Raw genomic sequence first — 24043 nt, 5'->3', positions numbered from 1 at the left:
GAAACTCTTGTGAGCACATCTGCTGTTTGTAACAGCGAAAAAACTTACTATGTAAGTCTGCAGCAATGGGGTTGTCTAGAAAAAAAATCTAGAACTCCTTCCCACACTGCACTGCACTCAACAGAGTATAAACAAATCTCACTTTATGCAAGCTAAGTAAGAAAAACAAAACAAAAAATTAAAGGAAAGGATTAATAAACTAATGAGTAAGAGTACAAACATACTAAGAACGCTGAAGTTCGAATTTCAAAGCATCATAAAGTAAATGTACATTTTCCATTTTGCTCCTGGTATTCCTTTTACTGATATTTTTACCGTTCCGCTTTGAGTTTTGTTTGTTTTTTGAATGGTCCAACAGCAGACAACTTTCAGTAAATAAATAAAAGAGTAAGCTCCCCTTGGTTTTGAAAAGTGCCCAATTCTCCTGGTTTCAACCTCGATGGGGGCTGAAGGCAGTTTTACACTGGAAGTGAGTGAGGTTGTCCAGCATCTCCCTCTTTCGCCTCCTGCTCTCTTGCAAACTGAGAGGGGATTGCAGAGAAAGCAGCGTTTGGCTAGCTGCAGCAGCCAAAGTACTCTAATTTCTATCCCCGCTGTTAAAAATGTGTTGGGTGAGCCTTAGCCAGAAGGCAGGACACCACTTTAGGAGCCCAGCTGCATTTTTCATCTCTTGCCTTTTCTCCAAGGGACTCATGGCGGCCTCTGGTGCTCTCCGCTTTCCTAGCTACCATCACAACAACCCTGTGAGGTGGGTCAGCTTGAGAGGCCGCCAACAGCCACAGGTTGCTCCCTGATCAGTACTTTTGGTTTAGATGGGGGCATGAGACTCTTAATCTCGGGGTCATGGGTTCGAGCCCCATGTGAGTCCTGCGTTGCCAGAGGTTGGACTGGATGACCCTCGGGATCCCTTCCAACTCTAGAATCCAACCATGTTGAAATTCATGTTTGCTTCACCTTCTTCTTCTTGTTGCTGGGCACCAATCCTTTACTGGTGTGCCAGTAAGTCAGTAAATAGAAAGGAATAATAAAAATCAATGAGCACCCTTCCCCAGAGCCGAAAGGCACTACCCCCCCTCACAGAGGAACAGACTACAAATCCCAGAATCCTTTAGGTCTGGGAAAAGGGAAGAAGCGAAGGACTAGGACATCCCAGGCTGCCTGTTTCCTCTGGCCAGTCCCCATTTGTGTGGGTCTTTTGCAGGAGGTGTCCGGCCATCGCAGTCTCTGGGGTGCAAAGAGGTTTTTCAGGGGAGGCTGAAGGAGTCTTTGCAAGCAGAGGGGCCCTTCGGAAGCAGCTCTACACGGGTGAGAGGGCACCGTCTGAACCCTGCAACACGTGAATGCCGGTGATGGGGCGGGGCAGGAAAGGGTGGCGGGAGAAACAAGCCATTTTGGCTTTTCCCATTGCACGAATAAGTTTGCACGTTGCATCGGGGAGAAAGAGGAGATTCTCGAGAGCAGAAGAAGGGAACTCTTTCATTTGTTTATTCCTCTTTGAAAGCATTTTAATGAAATGGTAAAATGTAAAATTTTGTAAAATGCAATGGTAACCAGAGATAAATATGAATATGAAGCGCAGTAATAGTAATTATAAATATGCACAAATAATGGAGTGCAGGAAACCATTTAAGCAAAATGGTATTTAATTGTATAAAGCTTATAAAAATAATTGACATGAAACGTAATTTAATTAAATGAAATTAAAGCTTGCTGTTAGATTGTGTATATTTTTAATGGAAAAATCTGGACATTAAGAAAAAACCAGATAACATTATAACCCCTTTTTTAAAAAGAAAAAAGTCTGCAATGAGAGTATCCCCCTGAATATTTTAAATGCTCCAAAATGAATATGCCATCGATTATTCCCCTGACCTGCTTGGATGGAGGTCTGTGTGCATGTAAACAGACCTCTGGTTTCTGTGTGGCTTGAATGTATCCCACGGCTTGCGTGTATTTTACTTCCTTGCATTCATACTCCACCAATCCTGCCAGGAGCTCAAGGGAGTGTGCATGGTTCCCCATCTCCCCATTTCTTCCTCAGAACAACCCTGTGAGGTAGGCTAGACTGAGAGACAGTGACCGGCCCAAGGTCACCCAATGGGCTTCACAGCCAGGTGGGCATTTGAACCCCGGCCTCCCAGGTCTCAGCACAGAGCTCTAACCACTACACCAATTTTCCACTGGACTAGCAATGCTCCCTGGTATTAGACGGGGGTCTTTTCCCAGCCTCTCTTAAATAAATCACGAATTGGACCTGGAATATCTGCTATGCCAGTGAGCTATGGCTGCTCTCCAATCTCTGTTTTATATTTTTTTGAATTATTTAATTTTCAAATATTACAAGTTCTTTTAAAATACACGCATAACTACGGTAATTTCTCATATCCGTTGACTTCCCATCCACCCTCCCATGGTGTTTTTTTAATTCCTTTACAAAGCTGCAATGTTACTTAAAGGTAAAGGGACCCCTGACCATTAGGTTCAGTCGTGGATGACTCTGGGGTTGCGACGCTCATCTCGCGTTATTGGCCGAGGGAGCCGGCGTATAGCTTCCGCGTCATGGGGCCAGCAGGACTCAGCCGCTTCTGGTGAACGAGAGCAGCAAACCGAAACGCCGTTTTCCTTCCCGCTGCAGCGGTACCTGTTGATCTACTTGCACTTTGACGTGCTTTCAAACTGCTAGGTTGGCAGGAGATGGGACCGGGCAGCGGGAGCTCACCCCGTCACGGGGATTCGAACCGCCGACCTTCTGATCGGCAAGCCCTAGGCTCTGTGGTTTAACCCACAGTGCCATCCGCGTCCCTCGCAATGTTCCTTATATTATATCCATTCAGGACTTAACCATCCAGGGGGCCTTTACCCTTTTTATTATTATTATCTCTAATTTGTCCACTGTAGTCAACGCAAGGAAACAGCCATAGGCTGGGGTCCCCCCGACCTTAGGGTTGCAAAAGTAAAAAACAAAACACCCTGATAGATGAGCTTTTTTAAAAAAGGAAACCCCAAACTTTTATGTTGTTGTTGTTTAGTCGTTTAGTGACCCCATGGCTTTATATATATGTTTTTTACAAACATGTAAAAAAAACCGCAATTTTTTAAATCAAAGATTAGTCATTGCCAATGAAAAGTAATAAATGAATAGAAAAAGAACCTACCCACGTGACGCTGAAACCAAAACCTTGCACATGCAGTACGTAAAGGAATGAAAGTCGCCCTTCTCTCCCCACTTCTCTCCCCCGCCCCCCTTATACTGCAAGCAGGAGAGCTTTCCAAACTTTTCATGTTGGTGACACACTTTTTAGACATGCATCATTTCGCGACACAGTAATTCAGTTTCCCTAGCAAACCAGAGGTTAAACTTACCCCTTTCCAGTTCCAGGGAGGAACGTGGGGAGCATTCGCAAGACACACCTACACACTGCAGCCTATAAATTAACGTGTCTCGTATAGAGCATTAAAGTTTCTCATTGAATATAAGTGGTCTGAAAAAAGGACTTTTATGATCTGAAAACAGAGACAATGTATGCACTTTTTTGGTAACCCAAGAAAATCTTTAATAATAATAGTAATAGTAATAATAATAAAGAATGAAGTTGCAAGCCCCTATGGGGAAGACTGAGATTCCCACTCTGCGCTTGCCACCAAAGGCGTTCTTGAGGTGCTGCTATTTTTGCTGAGGGCGTTTTGTCATTACAGTGACCGCTAACCTTTGATAAACCCAGATGCCAACTTTGCTGCCACATACACTCGGACAACACCATTACTGGCCCCAACATCAAACATACCATCTCAGGACTATTTAATTGCTCGTCTAACATTGTGTATGCCATCAAATGCCCGCAATGCCCTTCAGCTCGCTATATTGGACAAACAGGCCAAACCGTATGCCAAAGGATAAATGGACATAAATCTGACATCAGGAATCACAAGACAGAGAAACCAGTAGGACAACACTTCAATCTCCCAGGACATTCTATACAACAGGCATGTCCAACAGGTAGATCGTGATCTACCAGTAGATCACCGGACATCTGTGGTAGATCACTGGTAGATCACCGGCTCCCCCTAAAGAAGCTCAACAACTTCTGCTCCGCCCCAAAAGGCTCAAAATTTTAGTTCTTCACACCCCAAAAACGGGGTTTCCCTCCTGCCTCAAAAAATCTCAACAACCTTGACCTGAACCCCTAAAAAAGGGGGCAGATCACTGCCAGTTTTTAACTCTGTGAGTAGATCCCAGTCTCTTGGGAGTTGGCCACCCCTGCTATACAAGATCTCAAAGTACTGTAGCTGTCTTATTACAAAAGAATTTCAGAAATAGACTGGAAAGGGAAGTTGCTGAACTGCAACTCCTTACCAAACTTGGAACCATGGAGAGACCTGGCCTGATCAAAGACATTGGATTCTTATCTCATTATACATGATAAAGCTATCTTTAGCCATCTCACCCCTTGCTTTTTCCTGTAAGACCAATTGCAGTCATTAACAGTCATCAACGAGTTTCCACATCTATCAGTCAAATACCCATTCCCACCACCCTCCTGAAAATACCCCTCCCCACCCTCACACTATGTATAAGGGTCTGGAGACGTTCAGTGTATCTGAAGAAGTGTGCATGCACACGGAAGCTCACATCAATGACAAACTTTGTTGGTCTCTAAGGTGCTACTGGAAGAAAAAAAAATTACTTTGAGGATGTGCATGTTTATTTCACCAGATTCGAAAGGCCCCCCCCCCCCCCGGTTGGATGTTGGCCGAAGAGCAAGGGAGGCCATGCTGGAGAATGAGGGGAACGAGGCTTCTCTGGGTAAGGAGGTTCCTTCCTTGCTGCCAGAGTCTGAAGCAGTCCTTCCGGGACATTTTCTTGTCATGTTGCTTTGGGGGAGGAAGGGCATTTGGGGAGCAGGTTTGGTGCACGAGAGCTGCAAATGTACTTTATTCCAAATGCCTTGCATTTTGATCCTACCTTTTCCCCCTCCAAGGAGCTCAAGGTGGGGAACATGGGTCTCCCCCTCATTTAATCCCCACAACAAGCCCTAAACGGCCTTGGCCCCATATACCTAAGGAGCATCTCCATCCCATCATTTTGCCTGGACACTGAGGTCCAGCTCTGATGATCTTCTGCCGGTTCCCACCCTGTGGGAAGCGAAGTTATAGGGAACCAGGCAGAGGGACTTCGTTGTAGTGGCACCCGCCCTGTGGAATGCCCTATCTTCAGATATCAAGGAAATAAATAACTGTATAACCTTTAGAAGACGTTTGAAGGCAGTTCTGTATCTGGAATTATTTTGTGTTTGACGCTTTATTATGCTTTGATGCTGTAGATGTCGGATGGGCAGGGAATTAATAACAACAGCAACAATAACAGTAATCTCTGTGAGGTAGGCTAGCCCTGAGAGGGAATGACTGGACCAATATTTCCCGATGAGTTCCACGGCTGAGGCGGGATTTGAACCCAGGTTTCCCAGGTTCTAGTCTGGCACTTTAACCACTGTGCTGCACTTTAGCTGTGTGAAATGAGTTTGCTGGCATGTGAGGGACTCCCACCAGCGTAACAGCAGCAGTCTGGAAGCGCCAACCATGTTCCTTCCCTGGGGTCCTGGCCATGGAGTTCTGATCCCCCACCCCACAGACGTCCTCCCTTCTCTTTCCAGCACAGAGCGAAGGACCACCTTGCCCCCCACAAACCCCCAGCCCCCTAACACAAGGTGCTGTTTAGTTACGGGTTCTCCTTCTCTGGAAATGTTTGAGGGAGCTTTGGATGAGCAGCCATTGGGGATAGTTTGGGCCATGAGGCAGAATGCTTCCTTCTCCTCACCTCCTCACCACAATACCTCACCTCTGGGTATTGTGGGTGGGTGGGGGGAGATGTCAACCTCCGTCTCTCATGCATCATCTGGTCCAACCATCTCAGGTTGGATTCTGAGGCTACTTCTCTGCCATCTTCAAACCCTGATTCCGCTTTGTTCACTTTCTCAGCAGGAAACTCGAGGAGGAAACATTTCTGCCCAGAGTGTGGCCGATGCTTTGCCTTCAGGTTGGCTCTTGCTAGACACCAGAGAATCCACACAGGGGAGAAGATCCAGGAAAAGTCTGAGAGTGGGGAATGTTTGGGTCAGAGTTTGGAGCTTGCAAGCCATTCGGAAACCCCTATGTCTTCAGAGTTCAGTAAGGTTCTTGCCCATCAGCCCATCGTTCTGATCCACCGGAACATCCATGCAGGAGGAGATAAGTCATATCGCTGCTTGGAGTGTGGGGAAGGTTCCTCCCAACTCTCAGATTTTGTGAAACATGAAAGAGGCCACAGAGGAGAGAAACCCCGTAAATATGGCGAGAGTAGGAACGGGTTCCCCAAGAGATCGCAGCTTCGTGAAGACCGTAACGTCCACACAGGAGAGAAGCCCCACAAATGCAGTGTGTGTGGGTTATGCTTTTTTGTTAGGTCAACACTTGTTACCCATCAGCGAACCCACACTGGAGAAAAACCCTATAAATGCCTGGAGTGTGGGAAATCATTTGCTCAAAAGTCAGTCCTTGTAATCCATCGGAGGCTCCACACAGGAGAGAAGCCCTATGAATGCTGGGAGTGTGGGAAATGTTTTCCTCAAAACGCACAGCTTTGGAGCCATCGTTTGGTTCACACAGGGGAGAAACGGTATAAGTGCTTGGAATGTGGAAGAAGGTTTACTCAGCGTTCCTCACTTGTGCGCCATCAGAGAACCCACACAGGAGAACAGCCCCATAAGTGCCAGGAGTGTGGAAAATGTTTCCCCACAAAAGGAAGTCTCAGGCGACACCAGAGAATCCACACAGGAGAGAAGCCCTATGAATGTAGAGAGTGTGGGAAAAATTTTCATGAGAAAGCTGACCTTCTGAGGCATCAGACTATTCACACCGGGGAGAGGCCCCATAAATGTGTGGAGTGTGGGAAAAGTTTTATTTCACCATCACATCTTGCAATCCACCAAAGAATCCACACTGGGGAGAAACCCTACAAATGCATGGAGTGTGGAAAATGCTTTTCCCAGAAACAGCACCTCAAAGCGCATGAAAAAATCCACACTGGGGAGAAACCCTACAAATGCATGGAGTGTGAAAAATGTTTTGCCCACAAATCACACCTTCATGTACACCAGAGAATCCACACAGGCGTGAAGCCATATGAATGTGGAGAGTGTGGGAAATGTTTTTCTACTTCATCACATCTTATTTCTCATAGGAGAGTCCACACAGGAGAGAAACCATATAAATGTTTAGACTGTGGAATGTCATTTACTTTAGCACAAAGCCTTAAGGGTCATCAGAGAATTCATACAGGAGAGAAACCCCACAAATGCTTGGCGTGTGGGAAATGTTTTTCAAGGAAAGACACCCTTGTGACCCATCAGAGAACCCACACAGGAGAGAAACCCTATAAATGCTTGGAGTGTGGGAAATGTTTTCCAAGGAAAAACACCCTTTTGATCCATCAGAGATCCCACAGTGGAGAGAAACTTTACAAGTGCTTGTAGTGTGGGAAATCATTTTCTCAGAAGTCATACCTTGTGATCCATCAGAGGATCCACACAGGAGGGAAACCTTATAAATGCTTGAAGTGTGAGAAATCATTTCCTTAGATATAATGCCTTGTGATCCATAAGAGGATCCACACAGGAAAGAAACAGTTCAAGTGCTTGGAGTGTGGGAATTGCTTTTGTGAGAAAGTGAGTCTTTCAAAACACCAGGGAATTCACACAATAAGCCAATCCTATAAATGTAGAGTAACAAAATCCCTTAAGGAGCACCAGAGAATACACACAGGAGGGAAATCCTACAAATGCTTGGAGTGTGGGAAATGTTTTTCTCAGTCATCACATTTTCACAGTGTGGAAACCTTCGAAAACACCATAGACTCCATATGGAATAGAAAGCGTATAAATGTTGGGGAATGCTTTCTAAAGAAACGAATCTTTTATCAATACTGGAGATTCCACTCAGGAAATACAATGCAAGTGTCTGTAGTGTGGGAAATGGTTCGCTGCTCATTCGGACCTTCAAAGGCACCAGAGAATCCACAGAAAAGGAAAACCGATTAATGTTTTGAGTGTGGGAAATGTTTTGCTTGGACGGGGCAGGCTGGTCCTGCATCAGGGAGCCCACACAGGAGAGAAACCACAAAAATGCTTTGAATATGTGTATTGCCAGATATTTTCAGAAAGTGGTGTCTCCTGATCTCGATGTAATGGTAGCTTTAAATCCTTATATATCTATCTGTACATATAATGAGGGCTTCCCCATGAATTTATCTGTATAATGAGAACTTGGCATCAACCAGAGGTCTAGACAGCTGGGCTCATAAGGAGTCAACTAGCAGACAGGCCTGTCATGACCCAGCCATGGAATTGGCAATTAGACATCGCCCTTGGCTCACTGCTGAGAACAGAGGGAGTAACTTTGCTCTGTGCAAACTGCAGAGACAAGGGAGGATGGCAACAGAACCTAAAGAACCCACCTGCTATTGTTGTTGTTTAGTCGTTTAGTCATGTCCGACTCTTCGTGACCCCATGGACCATAGCCCGCCAGGCACTCCTGTCTTCCACTGCCTCCCGCAGTTTGGTCAAACTCATGTTCGTAGCTTCAAGAACACTGTCCAACCATCTCGTCCTCTGTCGTCCCCTTCTCCTAGTGCCCTCAATCTTTCCCAACATCAGGGTATTTTCCAGGGAGTCTTCTCTTCTCATGAGGTGGCCAAAGTATTGTAGCCTCAGCTTCAGGATCTGTCCTTCCAGTGAGCACTCGGGGCTGATTTCCTTCAGAATGGAGAGGTTTGATCTTCTTGCAGTCCATGGGACTCTCAAGAGTCTCCTCCAGCACCAAAATTCAAAAGCATCCATTCTTTGGCGATCAGCCTTCTTTATGGTCCAGCTCTCGCTTCCATACATCACTACTGGGAAAACCATAGCTTTAACTATACGGACCTTTGCCGGCAAGGTGATGTCCCTGCTTTTTAAGATGTTGTCTAGGTTTGTCATTGCTTTTCTCCCTAGAAGCAGGTGTCTTTTAATTTCGTGACTGCTGTCATCATCTGCAGTGATCAAGGAGCCCAGGAAAGTAAAATCTCTCACTGCCTCCATTTCTTCCTCTTTTATTTGCCAGAAGGTGATGGGACCAGTGGCCATGATCTTGGTTTTTTTGATGTTGAGCTTCAGACCATATTTTGCGCTCTCCTCTTTCACCCTCATTAAAAGGTTCTTTAATTCCTCCTCACTTTCTGCCATCAAGGTCGTGTCATCTGCATATCTGAGGTTGTTGATATTTCTTCTGGCAATCTTAATTCCGGCTTGGGATTCATCTAGTCCAGCCTTTCGCATGATGAATTCTGCATATAAGTTAAATAAGCTATTAGATCGTGTTTAAAAGCCTCAATATAAGGGCTCAATGACAGCAGCTCTCTGATTCCCTCTTTCAAGTTCTGCAGGTGAACATCAATGTTGGCCCTATCGAGGGAAGGGAAAGATCTCCTGCTCCCGGGGTCTCTGCACCAAATGAGATGAACCATGAACTTCACTTTTGCAGTTCTCTCCAAAATATCCTTTTGATCTTGTATCTTAAGGGTCACTCATTAGTGAGTATGGAACATAGATGTTAGACTGTTAGAAAAATAATTAGAATATACTGGACCTTATTACCTTTGTTTTAAAAAGGGAAATCTCAGGTATCTTAACTGTTGGAGATGCACTAGGGATAATGCTTCTCTAAAACATGTTTTTTCCTTGTCCTATAACTGAAACTCTCAACTGTATGGAACAACCTTACATTTACTGAGCAAAATATCCTCTTCAGTTATATACCCACCACATGGAACCTTACAAAAGGATGATACAAGTGGACTCTCCGTGGCCTGACTGCAGCAAAGGGACTGATACTGATGAACTGGAAAAATAAACGATTGGATTGGAGACTTATACAAACTCGCAGCATATAAATGACTTGCATATAAATGCAGTCTTGCCATGGAAAAGTTCAATGATATTTTGGATCCATTTTTACAAATACTGTTAATAGGTTAAAGTCTGGTGAAGTGCAATAACAACATTGTAAAATATACCGTTTGGGGTTTCCACCCCTCCTGCCTTTATTTCCCCCTCCAAGTGGTTTCTGTTTCTTTCTCTCTCTTTTATTTACGTCTCACCATGTTTAGTGCACATATAATTAAGTACTTTTTGAACTTTCAATAAAGATTTTTTTAAAGAAAAAAATTTGACTGCTTATTTGGCTTCTCTTGCTTTGCTTAAATTAATAAAAGCTTTCTTCCAAAGAGTACATTGAGGTGGAGAATTAAAAAAAATGTGTTTTAAGCCATAAGCAAAATATTCCTATCACTCCTCACCTCTGAAACATCTTATCTTTTGTCATGGAGTATGTGAAAAATCCTACTTCCTCCCCCATTAAAAAAAATTCATTTATTGAAAATCAAAGCGGTGCATACAAAACATACAAAAAAGTCAGAAAAACACTGTCAATCAATTCAGCCTGATTCAGCAGCTAAAAAAGCCAATGCAATTCTGGGCTGCATCAATAGGAGTACAGTATAGCATCTAGATCTAGGGAAGTAACAGTACCACTGTATTCTGCTCTGGTCAGACCTCACCTGGAGTACTGTGTCCAGTTCTGGGCACCACAGTTCAAGAAGGATACTGACAAGCTGGAACGTGTCCAGAAGAGGGCAACCAAAATGGTCAAAGGCCTGGAAATGATGCCTTATGAGGAACGGCTTAGGGAGCTGGGTATGTTTAGCCTGGAGAAGAGAAGGTTAAGGGGTGATATGATAGCCATGTTCAAATATATGAAAGGATGTCATATGGAGGAGGGAGAAAGATTGTTTTCTGCTGCTCCAGAGAAGCGGACACGGAGCAATGGATTCAAACTTCAAGAAAGAAGCTTCCACCTAAACATTAGGAAGAACTTCCTGACAGTAAGAGCTGATCGGCAGTGGAATTTGCTACCAAGGAGTGTGGTGGAGTCTCCTTCTTTGGAGGTCTTTAAGCAGAGGCTTGACAGGCATATGTCAAGAATGCTTTGATGGTGTTTCCTGCTTGGCAGGGGGTTGGACTGGATGGCCCTTGTGGTCTCTTCCAACTCTATGATTCTATGGAGCCAGGAGGTGATGGGACCAGTGGACATGATTTTAGTTTTTTTGATGTTGCGCTTCAGACCATATTTTGTGCTCTCCTCTTTCACCCTCAGTAAGAGGTTCTTTAATTCCTCCTCATTTTCTTGTGTCACCTGCATATTTGAGGTTGTTGATATTTCTTCTGGCAATCTTAATCTCATTACACCTCCCATCTTCACCTTAAGAGCTTCATAACAGAAGGTACATTTTATCATATGTGGTGGCAATGCAAGGTTATTAAAACTTTTTGGGAAATGATAATGAATTGAAAAAATGTTAAAAACAACCTTTCTTTAAAAACCAGACGCGTTTCTTTTAGATATTACAGGAATGGATATACCTAAAGAATATAAGAATCTGTTCAACGGCCACACAGATATTGTTAGCCCAACAATAGAAAGAGGATTGGCAAATGAAGTTAATGGAGTATGCGGAAATCAAGATGACCACAAATATTAAAAATAACAGGAAATGTTTATTGCATATGTACAAAAGCATTTAAAGGAAGTTAATACATTAGCAGGATTTTAAAAACACTTGTAATATGATGGAGAATGTTTAAACTTGGAGGTAACCAGAGATAAAGACTTGATTGACATGCATAAATTGAGATAACACAAGGAATCAGGGGGAGGGAGTCAATCACATAATGTGGATTTAATACTATGTGAATACAGTTGTTTGAAATCTTTTTTTAAAAATCATCTGTGATTATTTTGTTTAATTGTGAAAATTAATAAAAATATTTATTAAAAAAGATACGGGTAGGTAGTCGTTTTGGTGTGCCATAGTCGAATAAAAATAAAAATAAATAAATAAGAATTGTGCATGCACACAAAAGCTCATACCAATAACAAATTTAGTTGGTGAAATAAGGGTTCAGTAATGAACAGAGAGGGGACACGCATTTCTTGGCCACACCAAAGCCATGTTTCACAGAGTACCAAATCAGGTCAAAAGGGAAAGCTGACTTGAGACCGGGATGGGGAATCCTTCTATTGTTTCAACCAGACATGCCCCGGTATGCCCCACCATCCCAATCAACATGATCCGATCACCACAACCTCCGCCCTAAGCCCATAGGAAGGTACACATAACAAAGCCAAGCCAGGATGTTTGGAAATGACAGCTATCTCGTCTGATTACACAAACTCCTTGCCGCTGCTGACCAAGCGTCTCCGTCCCCCCCCCTCCCAGGAAAGGAGATTATCGATTCCAAGGAAGCCCAGCCGATCTTGTTGCAGTAAACAGTACCAAAATAAAGGAGGAATTTTCTTTATACTGTCTCTAACAAATGTTTCCTTCGATACACTGTTTGGCCTGAGATCCCGTTATATTTTGTTACTGAATGTCAAAGTGTTCCGCTGTAGCTGTCATTGCACGATCGCTGTCAGAACGTAATCGTTCCTTCCACTTTTCACCCGCTACAATTGTATGTAAACCCTCTTTAGAATGCACATGAAACTGTAACTTCTTGCTACTTATCATCAATATTGTATACCCCGATCAGCGCATTATCACAAGTTGATTTCTATATATGTTTATGAACTCCGGTGTATTAGTTCTCACATATTCTGCTGAATTAGGATGACTGTCCCTCCCGCCTCATCATATGTAATACCACACTGCCACCTAGCTGGCCGCGGACAGATGACACAGATACACAAAATTAAGGGAGAAAAACAACTTTATTTAGATTTTTTTATCACCGATGTTCTCCGCATCTCCGTTGGCTCATCCTGAAACAATAGGAAAAATTATTCATGCATCAGTCAGCTACCACCAAAGATTGTCACCTTTTGTCGCTACCCATCACGGACTGTTAAGCCTTTGTACATGCCTGATTGCTTCCTTTCCGCCCGCTTCCCGCCTTTTTCACGCTAACTGTGTAACATGGAGAAACTGTTCCTATAAAAATCCAAAGCTTCTTTTGTTCGGGGTTCTTCTCCACTAAATTTGCTGCGTGGGGTTGAACCGCTGTTGCAACGGCCTTTTATTTCTTTATTTTCGAGTGGGTTAATAAATTTTGCCTTGCTCTGACAGCTCTGGCTGGGGCTCTGTTTATTTTCGTAGCGGTAAGCAGCGGCAATTGCGCTAGTTTACCAGGATCTGCGGACTCTACCTGGGTCAAGATCCCCTTTGTTTAAGGTGCCCAGAGACCTACATAATTTTACAACAGATTTGGCGACCACTTCGGGGACCCAGTTTTTCCTTGAGCCCCGACCTTTCTGGGGAAAAGGAAGCCCTGCGCGCTCCTGCCATTTGCAGGGGGCATCCAGACCTCAGGGGCCGGAGCTCTGGGGAGTGATTGGGAGTCCGGCGAGACCGGCCAGAGCGGAGCAACGTTTCGGGGAAGGTTGTGTGGGTTTTTTTTTCTCCCTTTCTCTTTTTATACCAGGACTTTAAGTGTTGAGAATCCGGAGCTTCAGGGAAGAATCGTTGTGAGTATTAAAAGGGGACACCTTGGGTGAGCTAAGAACCACAGCAACTAAAAATCTATTTCTCCGCTTGAACTATCCTTTTCTACTCTCCTCTTTGGACCTCAGTTGCAGCAAGGCTGCCAAGGCACGGGTATAAAGTAGAACTGAGGTGCAGGGCAACAGTCTTTACGTTAAACGCAGTGCTTAGAAAGACTGTCCCAGCTCCCTTCTGCCAAACTGAGCAGAAGTCTGAGCAAACTGTCGCCTTTTCTACCAATCTGGGAATCTGGCTATCCCAGCTCTGTTTCCTATTCCTCTGCTCTTAATCTTCGGGTGAAGACGCCCCCCTGCCATGGCGACCCATTGTTGGGTATGACCCATGACCAGGGAACGCAAGTGCACCTGTTCTTTTCCAACCTTTTATTCCTCAGTTCCGACCTGGCATTGCATAGGCAAGCGTTCAGTAGGATCTGAGTTTAGTGTGTAAGAGGCAGGGAAGTTGCTGTGGAACCCTCAGGCAATTGATGACCAGTGGGAGGGTTCCAATAGGGTTTTAGCTGCACCAGCCGCCTAGTAGTTAGTGCACGCGAACGGCAGGCAGAAACACCACTAGAACGTGGGGGTGGGTCATAGACTCGGAAGGTTAAGTGTGTCCAGGAGAAAGGGTCGGGGACCCAGAACTGCAGTATAAAGAGCCAGAATAAACATGGGTGCGCATAATTCAAAGGAATTCCTGTCCCAGACTCCCAGCCGTGGCAAAGCTCAATGGAAGCTTCGCCAAAGTGGGGACTCTGAGGATGAAAGCCCATTACAATTCATATTCGAACATTGGCATGAATTACCTGGGGTGGAAAAACTTGACAAAAATCGGCTAAAGAGACTCTGTCAAAAAAACTGGATCCGCGTCACCACGGACCATCCAGAGGGAGAGAAGTGGATACCGAGAGGTTCCTTTAATGCCCAGCGAATCTCTGCACTAAGAATAACCCTAGAAGACCAATATCCCTTGCAAATTCGATATCTCAACTTATTTGAAAGGGCAAAAATCCTTCTTAAAGGAACTGAAGGTCCAACAGCCCCACAAATGCCAGTGATAAAGGAAAGGAGCCCAAGACCCCCACCGTACCAGGAAACAATCATAGAAGAGCCGGTAGACCAGCTCTGTAGCCCTGCCGAAGCCCCGGCACCCTCTCCTTCTAACGCAAACAGACAACGGGAGGATGAGGTCCAAAACTCCCGGAGTGCAGTGGAAGGCGGATCTGCAACTCCTGCCATGCCTAGTCTAAGTCCAGCACCTCAGGGCGACCTCGAAGCCCGAATTCCTGTTGAAGTACCCCCCCAGCTAAGTCCTGTCGCTAGCAGAACTCGTAGTCGTGACCCAGAAAACAATTTAATGGAGCAACTAGTGACAGTTCTATCGGAATTAAAGGGATCGTCCACAAAGGAAAGAGACCCCATAGAAAGGGACCCAGAGGCTACTGAGAAAACCCAGGGACAATATCCCTTAAGGTCAGTCCCAGTTTCAGATGGGACAAACTTCGTCTATTCCCATGTTCCCTTTTTAACCTCGGACCTACTGAATTGGGCTCAGCAGATGTCGACCTTAAAAGACAATCCTGACATGTGCTATCGTAAAATTGCCATTATTTTTTCTACTCATAATCCCTCCTGGGCAGACGTACACATGCTCCTGAATGGTCTTTTTAATGAGCCCGAACGGGAGGAGATCTTAGAGAAAGCAACAGAAGCCCTAAAATTACCTGATGTCCAACTCAATAAACCCGCAGGGATCGAGCCTCTAACTGCAGCCCAACTTAGAACCGAACCAGAATGGGACTATAACACCACGCCTGGGATTTGGTATCTGAAGGCGTTTCGAAAAGCCATCTTACATGGGATAAGGCTCGCGGGAAAAAAATCTACAAATTGGACTAAGATCAGGGAGGTAACCCAAGAACCTGATGAAACTCCCACCGCCTTCTATACCAGGCTAATAACCGCCTTTCGGACATGGGGGGGAATCGATCCTGATACCCCAGACAACCAAGTAGTGGTAAAAAGCTTCTTTAAAGACCAAGCTTGTCCGGACATCAGAAAATTCCTCTCCCTCCAAGTAGCCTATGAAGGGAAACCCATGAGTGAGATCCTCGGGCTTGCGAAAACCATTTATGATGGAAGGGATGAGAAAAAGAAAAAGGAGGCAAGGAAGGAAAAGGAGGACGATGCTAGAGTCCTCGCCTTGGCTTTGAGTGCAGCCAGTACCGCATATAACCCCCAGCCGAGTTACCCCTTCAGAAATTCAAAGGCTCCCACACAACCTAGGGGGATGAACGCACATGCAAATCGTCAAGCCTCTCCTTACCAAAGGGCTAACAATGTCCAGCATCGAGAGGCCACCTCTCTATGCTTTTTCTGCAATCAAATAGGGCATTTCAAGCGAAATTGTCCACTACTCTTAAATACCGTGGCACCAAAACCAGCTCTAGGGATGGGATCCACGGCAGCACAAAACCCTAACCCGATAGCGCCAAACCCTTTCCAAAATCAGCGCCCATTCCAACTACCGCTGGAATTTAACCAGGAGCAAATGCACCCCACTCTTAATTCAGAGACTAACCAATGACAATTAAACGGGGATCCTTCGAACCTTGCCCTGGTATGCCCGACAATTGCATTATCAGCCCATGACCCCATATGCACAATCACCATAGATGGCCATGAGTATCAGTGTTTACTAGATACAGGGGCAACTTTCTCAACTTTAAACGACAGCCATCTGAGGTCCAGTCAACAAAAGCAACGTATTATGGGCATAAACGGGATCCCCAGGACATGCGCTCTTTCAGAGCCAGCGAAAGTAACGATAGGGCCCCTGGCTGCCGAGCACTCATTTCTACTGACCTCGAGCCCTGTCAACCTACTAGGGCGAGACCTACTATGTAAATTACAGGCAACTATAACTTGCAGCGCTGAGGGTATCTACCTCCACATGCCAGAAGAGGCGGCAGTCTCCTTTCAAGGCATTTTAAAAGAAGAAAACCCGACTGATTTAGAAATACCAACCCCTCTGATTGACAAGGTACCAGTTCACCTGTGGGGAACTACAAATACCTCTGTGGGACTCTTAAAATCGGCAGATCCCGTTGTTATTAAATTCCGCACCGATGTCCCATACCCCTCCATCAAACAGTACCCCTTGCCGCAGGAGGCAATAGAAGGATTGAGACCAATGATACAGGATTTCATGGATCAAGGCATCCTTGTTCCCTGCGTCAGCCCATGCAATAGTCCACTCCTGCCGGTACGCAAACCCTCACCCCCGGGTGCCCCAGTTAAATACAGGCTTGTCCAAGACCTCAGAATTATCAACAACTTTGTGATACCCCGCCACGCCATCACCGCCAACCCTAATACCATTTTGACCGGAATCCCACCAGATAGTACATATTTCAGTGTCATTGATTTATGCTCTGCCTTCTTTTCCATAAGAGTGCATGAGAAAAGCCAATTTTTGTTCGCCTTCACGTGGGAAAAGGGACAGCTGACTTGGACTAGACTCCCACAGGGATATGTAGAGAGCCCAACAATTTTTGCCTGTGCATTGCATAGGGACCTACAAGACCTCTCCTTTCCTGGAGGCTCCTCCCTTTTACAGTATGTAGATGATTTGATAATTTGCTCCACCTCCGACACTAATTGCCACCTGGACACCGTCCATCTGCTAACCGCCCTTGCCGACAAGGGCCACAAGGTCTCACCAAAAAAACTACAATATTGCCAAACTGAAGTAAAATACTTGGGTCACATAATTGGCCACGGAACAAGAGCTTTGACAACTGAGAGAGTAGATGCTATAGCTAAGGTTCCCCTGCCAAAGACCAAGAAACAGCTCCGAGGGTTTCTAGGAATGAGCGGATTCTGCAGGTGCTGGATCCCAGGATATGGAGAATTAACCAAACCCCTTGTAAAAATGACTAATAAAGATGAACCAGAACCTCTTCAGTGGTCCAAGGACAGCTTACAAAATTTTGAAACCATAAAAAGAGAACTGAGGTCGGCTCCAGCCTTAGGGTTGCCAGACTACCGTCTCCCCTTCTCATTATTTGTAAGTGAACAGAAGGGGGTAGCATCCGGAGTTCTGACGCAAACCTTCAGAGGTCAGGAACGTCCTGTCGCGTACTACAGCATACAATTAGACCCAGTGGCGAAGGGGACTGTAGGTTGTCTCAGGGCGATTGCCGCGGCTGCGGAATTAGTGGACAGAGCCCTAGAGATAGTTCAAAACCAAGAGCTAATTTTAAATGTGCCGCATGCAGTAGCCACCTTACTAAACTTAAGGAACTGTCAACATTTCAGTAACGAACGTCTAAACCAGTATGAAGCCGCTCTACTCACTCCCTCGAATGTACGCATTAAAAGAGTCAACACCTTAAATCCCGCCACCCTTCTACCTCTGCCCGATGATGGCACCCCCCATCACGATTGCACCTTAGCTGTCCGACTGGCAGAAAAACCCCGGGAAGACTTAGATCATCTCCCCTTAGAAAAACCAGACCTCTCGATTTTTACTGATGGAAGCTCCAAGGTGGTGGCAGGACACAGACAAACCGGCTATGCTGTAGTCACACATGAATCCATCCTTGAGGCTGCGCCTATTAACCCACGCTACAGTGCGCAGGCAGCAGAGCTTATCGCCCTAATCAGAGCCTGTGAATTAGGCGAAGGCAAGAGCATTAATATCTACACTGACTCCAAATATTGTTTTGGGCTAGTACATGCTACGGGAACTCTTTGGAAACAAAGAGGATTCCTAACAGCTGCAGGAACACAGATCTCTCATGCCCCCCTCGTAAAAAGGTTAATGGACTCCATACATTTCCCGAAGGCCATATCAGTTATACACTGTAAGGCACATACAAATGGGACAGACTTTGTGTCAACGGGAAACCGTATTGCGGATGCCGCTGCCCAGGAGGCAGCGGCCATGAGAGGGGAAATGTATAGGAATGAATTTCAGGCCATTGTAGTTCCAGCCGACGTGGACTTCACTCGAATGTATCGCACTGCGAGCATAGAAGAAATAACCTCATGGCAGGAACTAGGGGCCCAACTTAAGGACAATTTATGGATTATGCCAGATGGCCGCCTGGCAATGCCAAAGGCTTGGGTACCACGCCACCTCCGGGTACTACATAATTTCACACATTGGGGAACAAACCGACTTAGTGACAGCATTCTTAGACACTGGTATGCCCCGGGTGTCCACCAATTTGCCAAATCAGTGACTAAAAACTGCCCCATATGTGCAGGTTTTAACCCCAAAACCGAACCTCGCAAACCCCCAGGCTCTAGACCATGGGCGTACATTCCCTTCGAAAGCCTTCAACTGGACTTTGCCGAACTTCCTAGCTGCTTAGGATATAAACAGTTGCTAGTGATAACAGACCGCCTCTCGGGGTGGCCAGAAGCGTTTCCGTGCAAACACGCAAACGCACAAACTGTAGCCAGGATCCTCATGCAAGAAATTATACCTCGGTACGGAGTTCCACGCCGTTTAGACTCAGACCGTGGCACCCATTTTGCGGCTGAAATAGTCCAAGCCATTTCCAAGGCTTTCGGGATAAAATGGCAGCTCCATACCCCATACCACCCCCCTTCGTCCGGACAAACTGAACGAATGAATGGGTTGATCAAGACCCAACTTGGTAAGGTATGCAGAGCCACAGGCCTCAAATGGGTTAATGCCCTCCCGTTAGTCCTGCATAATATCCGAAGTCAGCCACGAGGACTTTTAAAACTCTCCCCTTATGAACTTTTATTTGGAAGACCTTCCCCAACCCATACTACCCAACTCCCAATTTCTGAACTGGAAGCTGGGGAAAATGAACTAATTGCCTATGTAAGACAGTTGCAGCGGCAACTCAAAAGGCTCCACCAATATGCTGCAAACTGTCAAAATGTACCCCTTGATGTTGATGCCCACTCGTTTAAACCGGGAGACTGGGTACGCATCAAAACCTACAGACGTATTGCCCTACAACCGCAATGGGAAGGACCATTTCAGATCCTCCTCACAACCCCGACTGCTGTCAAGGTGGCCGAACGCTCTGCATGGATCCACCACACCTTCTGCAAATCAGCACAACCACCGGAGGAAGAGGAGCCTCAACCAGACGACGCTGAGAGACCTACACGACCGCCATCCGAGGACATCACTCCCCCAGACGACTCTGCATCGAACGCTCACCCTGACGTCGACCTTCCTGGCGACACCGCAGCTCGACCAACTACGCCGTCACCTCAAGGAGACGACTCTGGCTGTGAGACCCCGGAGAGGTGGATGTCACAGATTCTGCTTGAACCACGACCAGACGATCCTGACCACCCTCCTATTCGACTGCAATTCCGGAAGGAGAAGACCACCGAAACTGACGCCTGAGTTCCCTGTTTTTGTTTTACCTACCCTTATCACAACCCTCTTCTCCCCTCACCCCCCCTTGCATGCCGTCAAGCCCAAGCCCCAATTCCCTTCCTCCCTAGGTGTATCGTGTCTGTCATGTTCTTCTTTCTCTCCCACACAGATTGGCGACTCACCCCTAAAAGATGGACCGCCTCCTGCTCCTGGCATGCAGTTTTTCCGCCCTCCTGGTAGCCGCGAAACCACCATTCGACTGTGGAGGGAACCCGACGGATTTCTTCTTCCTGGACCGACGAGCGGTTGATTCCACCGATCCCTCATCTCGGAGCAACTTGGGAAACCTCGACTTCTGCCTGCCCGGAACCATGACTTGGCTCCGACATGCTTTCCGCCCCCGCTTACGGGACACTCAAGTCTGGGAACTGCTCATCCGGTCTGCCTCGTATTCCATCATCGGACGTGCATTCTACACCATTGACAACCTGTGGAACCGATTAACTTGCCACAATGGAACTTATCACAAAACTCAATGGGGAATGACAGTCAGGACTTATGACCACACTGAGATAGGACATGGACTCTGGGAAGGGTATACGGACTCCGCTATTAATGATTTCTGGACTTATGGACTCACCTGCACCCATCCTGTCACTACCACCACAGTTCAAGGTATTTGTGTACGAAAGTTCTGCTGTCTATGGGATCTGGGGACCTTTTCAGCATGGGATGGGAACAAGTATGTGGAAGGATGGTTACACCCGGTTGGGGGTAGCGCTGATCTAGAGTGGGACTTCAAGGGGCCCCAGAGATGTGGAGGGATAGCTTCCGACTTGTATCTCCTTCAACGCCATGACCCCCTCCACCCAGTCGGCACGGCCCCCAGATCTATCAACTTATCTGAGTTCCCTGATTCCCAACGCAACTCCCTAAGATCCGCTTGGCAAGGCAATTCCTATATCCAATTAGTACAGAAGGTAGCCCATGCAACTAACCTCACCGACTGCTGGATATGCGCTCATACCCCAGCACATATTGAGCAAGGAGTACCTTTTGTTGCTACACCCCTCACACTAGATCAGTACAGATCCCAATACCTCTTCACCCGCAACCTGACCTTTATAAAGCCTACCTCTCAATATATCTACTTAAGCGGGGAAATCACCGGGCCACTATGTAGAAAATTTTCGGGAACCAAGGACCACATAGGATCCAGTTCCTGCTTAGTGACTGTCATTAGTGACCCTGAGGGAAACAGGACATGGATTCAGAACCGTACCCATTCCCGCCCTTACCTAAATATGAAATCTGCCCTAACCGCAGTGCTTTACCCCTTTATAACCGAAACCCCTAGTGCGGCCCTTGTGGAAACCTTTCAGACCGGCCGTATTGGGGAACCCTTGGGTGGGTTGTTCTGGGTCTGTTCCACACGAGCTTTCACTTGGGTCAGCATACACATGCAAGGATCCTGCTACCTGGGTCATGTGCACCCGGGGCTTCGAGTAACCCGGAATTTACCCCATGGCCGTAGAAGGAACAGACGCTCCCCAGTGACTTCCCGGAAGCCCAATGCTAGTGGAGAGACATGGCTCCGTGCACTCATTCCTGCATACGGAGCCTACTCTAACCACTTGGACATTTTACGATTGACGGACATTTTGCTCCGTTTTATAAACGAATCTGAAGCCTCCACCATGTCAGTCCTGACGGAGTTGACCCAGGTCCGCTCCATGACCCTACAGAACCGCCTTGCTCTTGACCTCCTCTTGGCCTCCCAGGGCGGCACATGTAAGCTCATCGGGGCAGAGTGCTGTTCCTACATTTCTGACCAGACCCTTAACGTCACCGCGCATCTCCAGACAATGGATTCTCTCGTTCACGACCTAAGGAACATCCAACATGAGGGGATGGGGGATTGGGACCCTTGGTCGTGGCTCCCAAACATTAATTGGCTAAAGGAGGTAGTGAAGGGGACTATCTATATCTCCATATCCCTGGCACTCCTCCTATTTCTCTCCTGTTGCTTCCTGCAGAGCTGTTCCCCAGTGACAGCTGCTAGCCGATCGTTAGGCTCCTCTGTGCGCCTGCAAGCCGCCCTGCAACAGTTCCCTGAGTACCCTGAAGATATCCCCATGTTCCATCTAGGGAACGGAGACTATTCAAACCCCAGTGTGCGGCATTAATTTTTAATTAATTAAAAATTAGGCCGCAGAGAGGGGAAATGAAATAAGGGTTCAGTAATGAACAGAGAGGGGACACGCATTTCTTGGCCACACCAAAGCCATGTTTCACAGAGTACCAAATCAGGTCAAAAGGGAAAGCTGACTTGAGACCGGGATGGGGAATCCTTCTATTGTTTCAACCAGACATGCCCCGGTATGCCCCACCATCCCAATCAACATGATCCGATCACCACAACCTCCGCCCTAAGCCCATAGGAAGGTACACATAACAAAGCCAAGCCAGGATGTTTGGAAATGACAGCTATCTCGTCTGATTACACAAACTCCTTGCCGCTGCTGACCAAGCGTCTCCGTCCCCCCCCCTCCCAGGAAAGGAGATTATCGATTCCAAGGAAGCCCAGCCGATCTTGTTGCAGTAAACAGTACCAAAATAAAGGAGGAATTTTCTTTATACTGTCTCTAACAAATGTTTCCTTCGATACACTGTTTGGCCTGAGATCCCGTTATATTTTGTTACTGAATGTCAAAGTGTTCCGCTGTAGCTGTCATTGCACGATCGCTGTCAGAACGTAATCGTTCCTTCCACTTTTCACCCGCTACAATTGTATGTAAACCCTCTTTAGAATGCACATGAAACTGTAACTTCTTGCTACTTATCATCAATATTGTATACCCCGATCAGCGCATTATCACAAGTTGATTTCTATATATGTTTATGAACTCCGGTGTATTAGTTCTCACATATTCTGCTGAATTAGGATGACTGTCCCTCCCGCCTCATCATATGTAATACCACACTGCCACCTAGCTGGCCGCGGACAGATGACACAGATACACAAAATTAAGGGAGAAAAACAACTTTATTTAGATTTTTTTATCACCGATGTTCTCCGCATCTCCGTTGGCTCATCCTGAAACAATAGGAAAAATTATTCATGCATCAGTCAGCTACCACCAAAGATTGTCACCTTTTGTCGCTACCCATCACGGACTGTTAAGCCTTTGTACATGCCTGATTGCTTCCTTTCCGCCCGCTTCCCGCCTTTTTCACGCTAACTGTGTAACATGGAGAAACTGTTCCTATAAAAATCCAAAGCTTCTTTTGTTCGGGGTTCTTCTCCACTAAATTTGCTGCGTGGGGTTGAACCGCTGTTGCAACGGCCTTTTATTTCTTTATTTTCGAGTGGGTTAATAAATTTTGCCTTGCTCTGACAGCTCTGGCTGGGGCTCTGTTTATTTTCGTAGCGGTAAGCAGCGGCAATTGCGCTAGTTTACCAGGATCTGCGGACTCTACCTGGGTCAAGATCCCCTTTGTTTAAGGTGCCCAGAGACCTACATAATTTTACAACAGTTGGTCTCTAAGGCGCTACTGGAAGGGGAAAAAATAATTTATTTAAAAAAATAAGAATAGGGGGGAAAGAGCTTAATAGTGTTCTGTCTTATCAAAGCACATTCCAGCGACTTTGTATCTTGCAACTTGTGAAGGGGCAGCGGGGAGCAGGAGATTCTATTCCCCAGCACCATTGTGGGGGTGGATCTTCCCCTGAAGTCAATTTGCTCTGCATCAGAGTGAAAAGGGAAGAGATGGAGGGAAGGAAGGGTGGGCTCGCAGGAAACGGCAAGTGAAGGAAATGATTCCAGATCTTCATTGGATGAGGATGGTAGGCAAAGAGAATTCTCCCTGCCCATATCTGAAAAGCTCCATAGCACAACATCCCTGTGTGGGAGATGAAGCTGAGAGTTGTTCGTCAGCCAAAGGTGTGTTGGAAATCCCTTGCAGTATAATCAGTTGAGGGTTTTTTTTCTGGGGGCTTGTGGGGGTATGCATACCCCTAAACATTTTGTGAATAAAAAAATGTAAAGATCTAGGACAAAT

General features: G+C 46.2%; 2 protein-coding genes across 2 annotated transcripts; both read left to right on the top strand.

Moving 5' to 3' along the window:
- Window positions 1-2819: 2819 nt before the first annotated feature.
- LOC118078337 (zinc finger protein OZF-like) lies at window positions 2820-8476 on the top strand. The gene is made up of 2 exons (XM_060270739.1): window positions 2820-4804; window positions 5977-8476. The coding sequence occupies exons 1-2, from the start codon at window positions 4693-4695 to the stop codon at window positions 7506-7508; spliced, it is 1644 nt and encodes a 547-aa protein (XP_060126722.1). The 5' UTR covers window positions 2820-4692; the 3' UTR covers window positions 7509-8476.
- Window positions 8477-16558: 8082 nt separating this feature from the next.
- LOC132591610 (uncharacterized) lies at window positions 16559-20008 on the top strand. Its single transcript, XM_060270923.1, has 2 exons — window positions 16559-18293; window positions 19569-20008. Exons 1-2 carry the CDS (start codon window positions 16559-16561, stop codon window positions 20006-20008), a joined length of 2175 nt encoding a protein of 724 aa, XP_060126906.1.
- Window positions 20009-24043: the final 4035 nt, after the last annotated feature.

The sequence above is a fragment of the Zootoca vivipara genome, chromosome 2 (assembly GCF_963506605.1).
Source record: "Zootoca vivipara chromosome 2, rZooViv1.1, whole genome shotgun sequence".
Lineage (NCBI taxonomy): Eukaryota > Metazoa > Chordata > Lepidosauria > Squamata > Lacertidae > Zootoca > Zootoca vivipara.
The sequence above is the reverse complement of the archived record's forward strand: the minus strand, read 5'-3'. Positions and strand labels throughout refer to the sequence as shown.

Bases quoted from the DNA above. Each gene is read 5' to 3' on its own strand.
- LOC118078337 (XM_060270739.1), top strand. From the start codon at position 4,693: ATGTGCATGTTTATTTCACCAGATTCGAAAGGCCCCCCCCCCCCCCGG. The intron at 4,805-5,976 runs GTAAGGAGGTTC...TCACTTTCTCAG, and splicing joins GGGGAACGAGGCTTCTCTGG to CAGGAAACTCGAGGAGGAAA.
- LOC132591610 (XM_060270923.1), top strand. From the start codon at position 16,559: ATGCCAGAAGAGGCGGCAGTCTCCTTTCAAGGCATTTTAAAAGAAGAA. The intron at 18,294-19,568 runs GCAAGAGCATTA...TTAAACCGGGAG, and splicing joins AGCCTGTGAATTAGGCGAAG to ACTGGGTACGCATCAAAACC.